This window comes from Aythya fuligula, chromosome 2 (assembly GCF_009819795.1).
Source record: "Aythya fuligula isolate bAytFul2 chromosome 2, bAytFul2.pri, whole genome shotgun sequence".
Classification (NCBI taxonomy): domain Eukaryota; kingdom Metazoa; phylum Chordata; class Aves; order Anseriformes; family Anatidae; genus Aythya; species Aythya fuligula.
In genome coordinates this window covers 115,148,030-115,159,570 of record NC_045560.1, presented here as the reverse complement: position 1 = coordinate 115,159,570, position 11,541 = coordinate 115,148,030, and the positions used below count along the sequence as shown (strand labels likewise).

Below are 11,541 nucleotides of genomic sequence, written 5' to 3'. Positions count from 1 at the left end.
TTAGCTGGGTTGGCTGTGGGTTTTTATTATCTCCCGGAGACTCAGGGTGCCCATACAAGACCTGCAGCGCTTCCCCTCGCTACTTGGGGGGCCAGCATTCGCTTTATGCTTTTCCACACCGCTGTTTGCAGCCGCACCGTACTCAAAACAGGGGTGAGGACAGGAACATGAAGCTCGCAGCACCCCAGGGGCCCAAACCCACGGCCACAGAGGGGCCCGGCGGAGCCCCCTGGCGTCGGGCACAGCCCCGCGGCCGGGGGCAGCGGCTCCGAGCCGCCCTTCGCCACCACAGCCCGGGCACCAGGCGGGGGGGGAGCCGTACTCCCTGGGGACATGGGCACCGTCCCCAAGCCCGGGGCCGGGAAGCGCGGGGCGAGAGGTGAAGGGTGAAGGGGCGGCCGTGCCGTGTCGTGCCGTGCCGGGCGGAGCGGAGCGGAGCGGGGCGAGGCGAGGCGGCCCCGCCGTGTCACAAGAGTCCCGCCGGGCCGGGAGGCGATCGCCATGGAAACCCAGGCCCGCCCCAGGCCCCGGTCCCGCCCCTGTCCCCCGGGCGAAGCCGTGGTGGCGGCGGCGGCGGCGGCAGCAGCGGGGCCTGGGCGCAGCGTGGAGCCCGGCCGGGGGAGCCGCGGCTGAGCCGCCCGCAGGCTGCGCGGCGGGGGCGAGGGCGAGGGCGAGGGCGAGGGCGGCGGCTGCAGCGCGGGCAGCGGCGGGGAGCGGCGCGGCCGGGGGGCGGGCAGCGAGCGCTGAGGGGCGGCGGCGGCGGCGGCGGCGCTTCCCGAGCCGGGCCCGGGCCGTGTCGGGCCCGTCCCTGTTCCCGTCCCCGTTCCCGTCCCCGTTCCCGTCCCCGTTCCGCCGCCGCCCACCTGGCGCCAGGTGCCCGCCCGCCATCTTCTGGTGGCCCCGCGGGGGGCGCCGCGGGGGGTCGGGGGGTGCTGGCTCCTGGCCCCCCCCGCAGCGCGCTGCGAGGCCCCGGCGCCTCGCCATGGCCGGGGAGGCGGCCGCGCAGCGCTTCGACGAGGATGATTTCTACTGTCCCGTGTGCCAGGAGGTGTTCAAAACGCCCGTGAGGACCGCCAACTGCCAGCATGTGTGGGTATCGCCGCGCTTTATTTCCCTGCCCTCCTTCTTTCCCTCCCCCCCCCACCACCTCCAGCCCGGTTTTCAGGCAGCGCCCCGAGGTAGGGCAGGTTGACAAGGGCTCGGTGCGAGGCTGGCTCCTGCTGAGGTGTCCCCAGCACTTCTGGGCTTTGTTTGTGCCGCCCCCCGTTCGCTTTCCCGACGGGAGCGTGGGTCAGCTATTCCCTCTTTCCCTTCGTCCGTTCCCAGTGGAAATCCATGCCTTCCTAGAGGAACGTTTAATCACAATTTACTCTACTAACCATACAGGTTACATACAGTAGAAAGGCAAGATACTCTTGATAGTTGGTGTACAAGGCTTCGCGAAGAAGCCTGAGGAAAAACGCAGAAGTGAACGAACTGAAATCTTTGGGAAAACTACAGAAACGAGGCTTGGCGGTGTTTTTGGCTCCACTTAAGGACAATAAACAGGAATTAACTATGATAAGATTTTCCAGTGTCACGTGCCTGCTGCACCATTTAATATCTCATTAATGATCAATCCAGTGTACAGCTCGGGAGCACTAGACAGAAAATAGTAAGATCTTTACCTGAAATTCATTGCCAGCTTCCCCTAATTTCCATATACTTCTTTGTAAGCACTGTTCATTTTTCTTATGTCTATCTTCTAAAGATTTTTGTTCAGTAGTCTGCGATGTATCGCTTTTTTTGCTAATAATCACTCATTTCTTCTGAAGGACAAATATCTAACTTTTTTCACTTTGCTAATCTGTGTTTGTGGTAACTTTTCAATTTAGATTTTGCAGGAAGTGCTTCTTGACAGCTATCAGAGAAAGTGGAACACATTGTCCTCTCTGCCGGGGGAGTGTGACTAAAAAAGAAAGATCTTATCCCAAAAGGGCTCTAGATGTTGAAAACAATATGAAGAAAGCTTCTGGGGGCTGTAGATGCTGTGAGAAGCAGGTAGAGTAAAACTTTACAAAAAGTTGAATAACCTTGTTCTTATTTTTAAACAGACACACTTGTACTGTGTGCTTTTCATGTCTGGGAGCTAAAAAAAAAAAAAAAAAGCCTGTAGTAGTTTGGACTTAGTTTTATTTGGCTTGTATATATGAGGCACGCGATGCCTACCATTAGCTACCTGTTAGGTATGCTTAACATGTAAACTGAAAGAAGATCTTGTATTGTCTACAGTGACTTTCTGAGTGGGGTGCCAGTTTTTCCTCCAAAACAATGAGAAAACTGGATATAGCTATAAAACTGGCAAAATAAAAGTTAGGTGACTGAAAATGAAAGTTAGAAATGTATGGAAAACCTCAGACACTTTCAGTAGGGAAATGAAAGTGCATAGGGTTACTTCAAAACTTAATCAAGTTGTGTTTTTTGTTTGTAATTTAATTCTGTACATAACATACAATCATGTGGATGTTTCTCCCTGCACCACAGAACATTAGTCCGTTTATTTTGTGATGGGGGCATTATCATCAGAACTTTGGGTGAAATCCTGACCCCACTGAAATCTAGAATAATCTGCCTTCTGCTATAACCGGATCCAGGATTTTAGTGACCCATTTTATTTACATCAGATTTCACCCGATCCAGGTAGTCTTTATGTTAGTTGGGTTTCAGCTGGGACTTGGGTCTGCCAGTATGTAAAGGTAGGCTTTTTGCTTTGTTCCACCTGATATGTCCAGATGGAACAACTGGGAGAAAAAAACAGTAACAAGTTGGTAAATCAAGAGGAAGAATGAAGCAGATCTTCAGAAGAATTTTAATGAAATTTAGGCACAGGCTCATGAGATGTGGTCTTGTTCAGCTTGTAAACCTGTAAGCATTTCTGAGAGTGCTGCTGGACCTGAGATTCTGATTTAGGCCATATCCAGTGCAGCTTTGTTCTGACAAAATCTAGGCAATTCATTACTGTCTTACTTGCATCTAAAGTGGATAGGCAGCTATAAGCTGTTGTTCATCTACCTCCATTTATGTTGTGTTTTTTTTTCTTTCTTCTTAAGTAGAAAACTTGTATATTGTCAGAACACACCTAATGCAAAAAGATTTCGCTCTGAATAGAGTAACAGTGGTCCAGAGAAGACAAGGAGCGGTGGTGCTGACATCCTCAGGGCCCCTCCCTACAGTGGCTCATCAGTAATTGATCTTGGATGTGAGAGGTGTAGTTCCCATGGTTTTGTTTCAGTCAAGTGGAGTTCACTCACATCTTGCACTCCTGAGAGAGCTTTCTCAGTTGTCTGGCTGTAGAGGGTTTGGGGAGTGGAAACATTCTCCAGTCTCACAGTGATAGAAGCTCTATAGGAAAAAAAGGAGTTGAAGATCTTATGCGAGGGAGGAAAATGTTCATCCTGAGAGGGGAGGCACAAGTTAAGAGTTCTTGCTGCATATCATGTCTAAATAATCCCTGCATGCATTGCTTTCTGTTGGCAGAATTCTCTTCCTTCTGTCCCTGGATTATTCAGTATAATATGAATAATTTGGCATTTCATTTACAGGTTAGATTTTCATGGATGAGACAGCATTATAAAACGTGTAAGAAGTATCAGGATGAATATGGTGTTTCTTCTATTATTCCAAACTTACAGATTTCCCAAGATTCAACAGGGAACAGGTAATCAGGGTATTTTATGTATAACTATGCATCTTTCTTCCCCCCAAAGGAATTTTTTTTTTCCCCAGGACATGTTTTCTTTTAGTAATAATTATTTTCTGTTATATTACACTTCAAAAAATTACAGTTTTTCCAGATGTTTTTCTTTACTCAGCACACAGGAGAAAACCTTTCTACATGATGGCTTGGAATGTCTTTTAGGGGCTCTTTAAAAAACAAACAACAAAAACATGTAGTATTTCCAACTTACTTTCCTTGCTTTGACAGCATTTGAGCAGCTTGCTTTGCAACAGATCTGATAATATCTAGCCCCAAGGAAGTTCCCTTCTTTTATTCCCCCCTCCCTTTTCATAAGTCTGTTTTAGTGGTTATCCTGTTTCAAAACACTACTGTGCAAGCTTTTGTTTTCAGGTTGAATTTGTTTTGAACAGATCTCTTATGAGAGGTATAAGGAATGCCAGCATGTTATACACCATAAAATCAAATGCCATTTACCACTTTGCTTTCAGACAGTAAAGCTAAAGAGCTTTCTTCCTCATACCTTCTGGCTGATGCGCTTTTTTTTTTTTTTTTTTTTGGGGGGGGGAGAAGGGACAGTGGGAGGGAGGTTTTTTGAAGACCGTTTTTACATACTAGTTTCATGGAGTTTTTATTGCATGTAGCTTGTGCTTTATTTACTGTGTGTATTGACATCCTCTTTTTAGCACACTGAACTTCTGTGTGTTTGGTTTTCAATCCACCAGTATACTGAAAGCAGAAGTTCAAACTGTTACCAGAACTAGTTGTAGCAATGTTTAACTGTAGCTTCTGGATACTGTTATACAATTATTGATTATGCCACTGTAGAATACCTTTGCCTGTAACATTATAGAAGTACGAAAAATGTACTGTGACCAGATTTGTGATCATAAATATTCATGTTCTTAGGGTGGTCAGTATATCTGAGCAGCTTCTTCTGGCATAACTTGAGGTGCATATATGGTTAAATGTACTTTATAAAATGTTCCTGTTTGTCACTCTTATTTTAGGAAATTGATATTGTGCACCACATGAGGAAATTTTTCTTGCTGTAGTTGAAAATTTTAAATGACTTGGACAAACACGTGATAGTTAAATGATTATTTACGTAGCCATAAGTCAAAAAACTTATAAAATGCTATCTGTCTTATGCTGTTATAGTTCAAAATGCCTTTTGAGTTATGTGGCTGTAAACTCCACTACCATTCATGTTGACTAAATGCTTATTTTATGGTATACCAATTTCCTATAAAATTATATGGTAGTCCACTAAGGGTCACCATGGTAACTAGATACTGAGACATGCTTTGATCCAAAAGAAAAGTTGTAGAAGTTAACATATGTGCCATTTTGTGTTTTGCCTTGAAATTCATGGGACTATACATGGATGTATATGGATATGGATATATATATATATTACTAAATATATATAACTATATATTACCATGTATATATTTATTACTACCTAGTAGTCAATACGTAATAAATACATAATAAATAAATAAATATTATTAATACTACGTGGTAATAAATATATAAATATAGTAATAAGTATATAACTATATATAATAAATTAATATATAACTATATATTACTATGCTATTACTAAATTTTAAGAAATCTTGATAGTGGAGGACAATAATAACCTAACTTTTTTTTTTTATTTCACATAAAGTAGCAGGAACGATTCAATATCTGATAACGGAGGGATGGCTAATAATCAAATACTTCAAGGAGATACAAGGTAGGCTGCTTTTTTTTTGATAGTTAATATTACAACAGATCCATACAATCAGTGTAAGCTTCTACTAACTAAAAAAAATAAGCTACAGAAAAAAAAAAATCAAAAACCTTTTGTTTCTTCTTCATTTGCATCCATATACCGGAATTTTTCAGTACTTTCCTGAAGGATTTGAACTAAAAGATATTACCAGTAAGTAAGAACAGGATGCAGTTGCAATGCAAAAAAAAAAAAAAAAAAAAAAGTATTCTCTGAAGTCCAAGTTTCAAAAGAATGCATTTAGATGTACAAGTAATAAATTTGATTTCAATTTGCAGTTTGGAAGTATCAGTGGAGCTCCGTTAGGTCCAGAGTTATGTTATTAATGGCATTTTTTTGTTGTTGATTTGTCATTATTTTCCCAAGTTCTTATAACAGATGAGTTAAGCTTTTCATAACACTATTTCCAAAACATTTTTTTTTTGCTGTTTAATGCTGTGTATTTTTGTTTACAGTGGACATCCAACCTTCAAATGCCCCCTGTGTCAGGAAGCCAATTTTACCAGGCAGCGCTTGTTGGATCACTGTAATAATAGACATCTTTATCAGATAGTTCCTGTTGTAAGTAGTCACACCCCCCCCCCCTTTTAAAATATATTTTTACTAATGATTAATGCTTTAATACTTTGCTACTTTCATTTTAATTATGTGAAAATTAATTTAAGTGTGCAGTAACTAGTCTGTATCTACACAGGTTGCTGTAGTCTTCAGAAAAACACTGTATTTTACTACAGTGTGTTTAAACTCAAACACTTGGCCATCTTCTGGTCATTTTTAAGACATTTCTCACATGACTGCCTCATTTATCTCAAGTTGAAACAAACTCAGTTTCTAAGCTTGACATTAGTTCCTTTTCACTTAGTAATTCAGATCTGTTTTTACAGAATCTCAGTTGTAACATAGTTATTGTTTCATGTGAAACCTACAGTTACTTGGGAAGTAATCTAAGGTTACTTAGGTTATCAGGAGTGGAGGAGAAAAATCTGTTTGGTTTTCCAGTCTTCTCATCTGTTTAGGAACTGTTGTTTTTTCTTTTCACCTACTTGGTCATCTCAGCCCTATGAAAATCCTTCCAAACAATAAGTAGGATTCAGTGATTGCTTAAAATTTAGTAAAGAAAGTAATGGAAATTGGCAAAGGGAGTGACAGACAGAAGTAATAATCCTTCACTTCTTAGAGAAACACTAACAAATTTGGCAAGCTGAAATTTAATTTTTGAATGTTACACTATTGAGGAAAGGATCACATCAAACTATATTTTCTGTAAACAATTTTACTGTATTTTGATAGTGGATGAGTAATAGTCTAGTTATTCCTATAGAACATGTTTTTAATGCATTCTGCATTACCAGTAACTTTTTTTTTTTTTTTTAACTCTTCTCTTTTTCTCCCAAATTCAGATCTGTCCTATTTGTGTATCTCTTCCTTGGGCAGATGCTAACCAGGTCACCAGAAATCTTGTTAGTCATCTAAATCTGAGACACCAGTTTGACTATGGAGAATTTGTGGTAAGCTTTCTTGGCTTTGATATGTCTGGGAACAAATAGTAACTTTTTTTTTTTTTTTTTTTCTCTAGAAATACAAATGTCAATTAAATTTCTTAAGAGCAGTAACACACTATGCTGCTGCTCTGGGCAGAAGTCTGAAATAGGCCTGTCTGTTGTTAACTTTGTGCTGTCTGCATGGAATGCTATTGGGAGTAGGTGTTGTCAACAGTTAAGCTATGCTCCAAACTGGTCACTTAAGTGTTTAGCTTAGTGTTCTCAGTCTGAACTATTTGTTCTTTTAAAACAGTCTCTTGCTTCTGAGGGAATCATAGATGCTACTCTGTTTTATTGACATTTTGTAGCTATTGTGGCAGAAGTGGCTAAACCATTGTTCTCAGGACTTAAAAGTGCAGCTTTACAAGCTGCTGTGCTGCTACAGCCTCTCTTCCAATATGTTGTGAGAGGGGCTGCATCATGAAAAAGAGACGTGACATTAAATCACTGGTCTGGTTGCCTTCTTTCAGGGCTCACTTGGAGTAAGGGGCCTTGGAGTAGTTGCAAAACTACATAAGCAGATTGTTAGTCACTGGGCTGATAGTAAGTCAAGCCAGCCAGATGAGTCCTCCATGTGGGATCAGGTCTCTGGAGAGTTCAAGCTGTAGTTTCTAGAGTATTTAACAGACTTTGGGGTGCACTGCTTTAGCCTTGTGTGGGATAAACATCGTAGTTGAGGCATAGGCACCCTCACAGGTTAATGAACACAAAGATAAGGTATGTTCTTTGTGTTGAGTGATCTGTGACAAAGATAAGAAGAGCTTGGAGATTGACTTGGGACTGGGCTCTTCAACATGAGTGCATCTTGCTTGGTTGAGGATATAGAACTGGTGGTTGGAATTATGGTTTGAGGAAGCTGCCAGAATTGCACTAAAAAGGTGTATTACTCTGGCATATTAACATCTTGGAATACAGCTCTCCAAAAGTAGCAGGGTTAACCACCCATCTTTTGTGATACAGGTTTGCTTTCTCAATTTAAGCAGTATATTCTTCACAACCTGTGATTACTGTTGTCTGGGGATCACATTTAGTGTTTATTAATGGAGAAGGTTATTGCTTGTTGGAAACCCTGGTATAAGAATTGTATGACACAGTCAGCTTTCCTGAGCTGACTCTTCTGCAATGTAATTGAGCCAGGAAAAGAAGATGGACCCTTCTGTTTAATGAGCCTTGTCCCAATCATCTGATTCTTCTCATGTCTCGTGGATCTTGTACTTACTTGATTAAATAAAAGGTACAGTGCAACATAAACAGTCAAGTACCACCAAGTATCACATGCCAATTCCTGTGTTAAACTGTGGAAAATGAATGATTAAAGTAAAGACTCTGGTGCATCTTGAGTATTTGAATATTTGAGTATTTTGATGATGTTTTCATTTTGTTTAGAATCTTCAGCTTGATGAAGAAGCCCAATACCAAAACGCAGTTCAAGAATCCTGTCATGTGAACTTTTAAAGTATAGGCCCCCTTCATCTTACTGACTGAGAGAAAAAAAAATGCATTAATTCTGTTGGTAATCTGAAGCATATATTAATAAAAATAGAATCCAGTAACTAGTTTTCAGGCTTAATTTTTCCACGCCGATAAGGACTTTTCGTAAGTGATTTTACTAAAACTCAAACTAGACATTTTTACTGAGATCTGTCCCTGTGGAATTAGGGACCTTTTTGGAACATCTCACAGTTGTCATGATTGTCTTTAACTTTTACTACTCTGTTAATTACACAGTTTCTTATGTTAATGACAGATATTTTAACTGACCAGTAACAATTTGAAAACAGCATGTTGGAAAGCGATGCAAAGATGCTCTGTTGCACTGCTGAATTTTTTTTAAGTTCATTTTTCATCTACTAAGATAGCTGTGAGATAATAATTTTTTCTTCTTCCTGCCTAAGGACAAAGTTTTATTTGATGTTGTGGTTTGTTTTTTACCATTGCTATGTAAATGAAAATAATGCCAATGTAAGAAATCAGAATACTTGTTTTGCGTAGATCAGCAGTGCAGAGGAGGTTTCTTTCACTTTCACTGAGAAAGAATGATGCCATTGCCTGGGAATAATTACATCTGTGTTTTCCCTTTTTGAGCATAACTAAAGTAGGACACTTACTTAGTAAACTGGATGAAGAGTTTTCTCTGTACTCCCAACTATTCCTGAAGACCGTCCTCCTGATATATTGGGTTTGCTTCTGTCCTGCCTTTCTTGGGAGACTGTGTAAGTAGAGAACTAATTGGCTTCAGACCTACCAGTGCTCAGAAATGAACTTGTTTATTTTGGTAAAACTGATGAGAACTTCAACACCTACTGCATCCAAAGACTTGAAAAAACAGTTGAGAAGAAAAACTTCTTTTAAAATAATTACCAACATATTCCTATTCTAGATAACCATAACCCCAGCAAGACAGTTATTAAAATCAGAGGAAAAAAATTACCTAGGCAATTTTGAATTTAAATAGAAAATCGATTTTTTTAAATAATGTTCAGATATTTAATACTGATGGGAGGAATGGGAAATAAAGCTGCACAGATAACTTTTTTTGAGATTCAGACAGAGAGAGTTCTGAATATGTACCTTTTAGGAGTGACTCTTCATGTTGCATTACTATCATCCATTGGCAAACTGTTGTTCTTATGTGTACTGCAAATGTGGTGAAGAGCATACCCAGTAATTTTTCTGGTCTAGTTAATGAGTTATATGTAATAATATCAGTAGTGCAGCAGAAGTACATTCTGCTTCTTGTACCCTCTCTCCCATTTGCTCTCCAAGGTTTTGATTATTCTTTAAATACTAGAACATTTCTTATTCTGTTAAGGTTGAAATGCCTCATTCTACAATGTAATGGGTTTCAAAACTGAACCCTAGTTATAGTATGTTGAGTGTTGGAATTAAAACGCTAATACACTGTAACTTGAAATTTCTATCTTCTATTTTCAAAAAGTCTAAAACATCACTGAAGGAATCATAGCTGGCTAAAATACAGCTAAAATCAGCTATTTCAGAGATCCCTTTTATAAAACATGAGTGGTATTTTTTTACTGTCTTGATATGATATTTTGACAAAAGGCCAGAATTCGATCTGGTGCTCCACCTTTCTTGTTTGCCTTCGTATTCCTATCTGAGTGTTCTCACTCTGTAAGCTCTAGTGCTTGTTCTGACCACATACTGTTTTGGTGTGGTTTTCTCCAAATGTGATCTAACTGAAAAGTTTTAGATTTTTTTTTCTCTGTTCCTCTATAAAGCTAGCTGTGAAATAGCGTCCTTAAACAGAAAGAAATTTCAAGGTAGCCTGATACTAAAGTTGTAATTTTTAAAGATAAAATGACCGTGGTGTTTGGTTTTTATTGCTGCATAAATGTTCTAAGGGATTTAATAGTTATATTAAACTTTTTTTAGATTCAGTGAAATATTTATCTGATCTGGCAAAAAATGCGTGTAGCCAATACAGATTCAGAACACCTCTTGGACACTGGAACTAGTTATTTCTGTTACTTGAACATAACCTTGAGAATTGCAAATATATTTACATCTACTTTAAAACTCTGGGAAAACGTGTTTTTCTATAGCAATAATTAGTTGTCACTCGGTGAAGAGTTGCTGAAGTAGCATTTTGGTCATGTTTAAATGCTGAAAGACTCAAATGCACATTTTAAAGCACCAAAAGGCTACAAACAAAATATAAAAAACTTGCAAACTGTTTATCCTCTTTATTTGTGTATACTAAGATCTGTACTGGTAGGCGTTGCCTTGCTTAATGTTTTATACTTCTAATATGAAGATATTGCATCCAGTACATTCACTAGGTAAGCGTTTAATGAAAATGAACCATCTAATTAAATATGCTGCTGCTGGTCATGATCTTTCTCACTGAAACTTAAAACGTGCACAAAAAAGCTGTGTATTTGTAATAGGTCATGCTTATACTCAGAACATAAAAAACCTTTACTGGGACATTGCTGTTGAACAATGTTTTTCATGTTCATGTTGCCTTGTGTATGGTTTCAATATGCTACATTATGTTGGAATTTTACCTTCTGTTTTTTTTTGATTAAAGTTATTTTATTTTCTATTTGTCTCTTTGTTGCATAATAAAGATGATCATTTCCTTTGGCACTACTTCTTCCTTTCCAGATGCTTTCTAAACTTCAGTTAATTGTCATTCATATGCCTTCATAGTATGTTGCTTGAACTAATGAGTTTGGCCTTGGCTCATGATCCTCTCATGAGCTGACAAGCTACCTTAAATCACATCATAAGATATTTCCACGAAGCAAAAATGATGATAGGTTGGACAAAACTGTTACTCATGCATCTTTTCCTCCCTCTCATATTAGTATGTTGCTGTCCCATGTGATGTTAACAGAAAAATAACCTCCTAAAAGAAGGAAAGATGTACGTAACGCTTGGCACTGGTAGCAAACCTTGTTATCTGAAAGTAGATTTACTGAAAAGAGTTAATGTTTCTCTTAGGAACGACTCGTTGATAGGTTTGGGCTGGCTGACTTACT

General features: G+C 39.8%; 2 protein-coding genes across 3 annotated transcripts; one reads left to right on the top strand and one right to left on the bottom strand.

Moving 5' to 3' along the window:
- On the bottom strand, positions 1-984 carry LOC116485637 (skin secretory protein xP2-like). The gene has a single exon (XM_032181129.1). The coding sequence runs from the start codon at positions 982-984 to the stop codon at positions 1-3; it is 984 nt and encodes a 327-aa protein (XP_032037020.1).
- On the top strand, positions 856-11,149 carry RNF138 (ring finger protein 138). Of its 2 annotated transcripts, none has more exons than XM_032182489.1 (7): positions 856-1,089; positions 1,875-2,040; positions 3,582-3,697; positions 5,394-5,459; positions 5,951-6,056; positions 6,896-7,003; positions 8,423-11,149. In XM_032182489.1, exons 1-7 carry the CDS (start codon positions 983-985, stop codon positions 8,489-8,491), a joined length of 738 nt encoding a protein of 245 aa, XP_032038380.1. In that variant the 5' UTR covers positions 856-982; the 3' UTR covers positions 8,492-11,149. The 2 variants fall into 2 exon arrangements, with proteins under 2 accessions (XP_032038380.1, XP_032038379.1); XM_032182488.1 differs by having other exon boundaries at positions 5,391-5,459.
- The last annotated feature ends 392 nt before the right edge of the window (positions 11,150-11,541 follow it).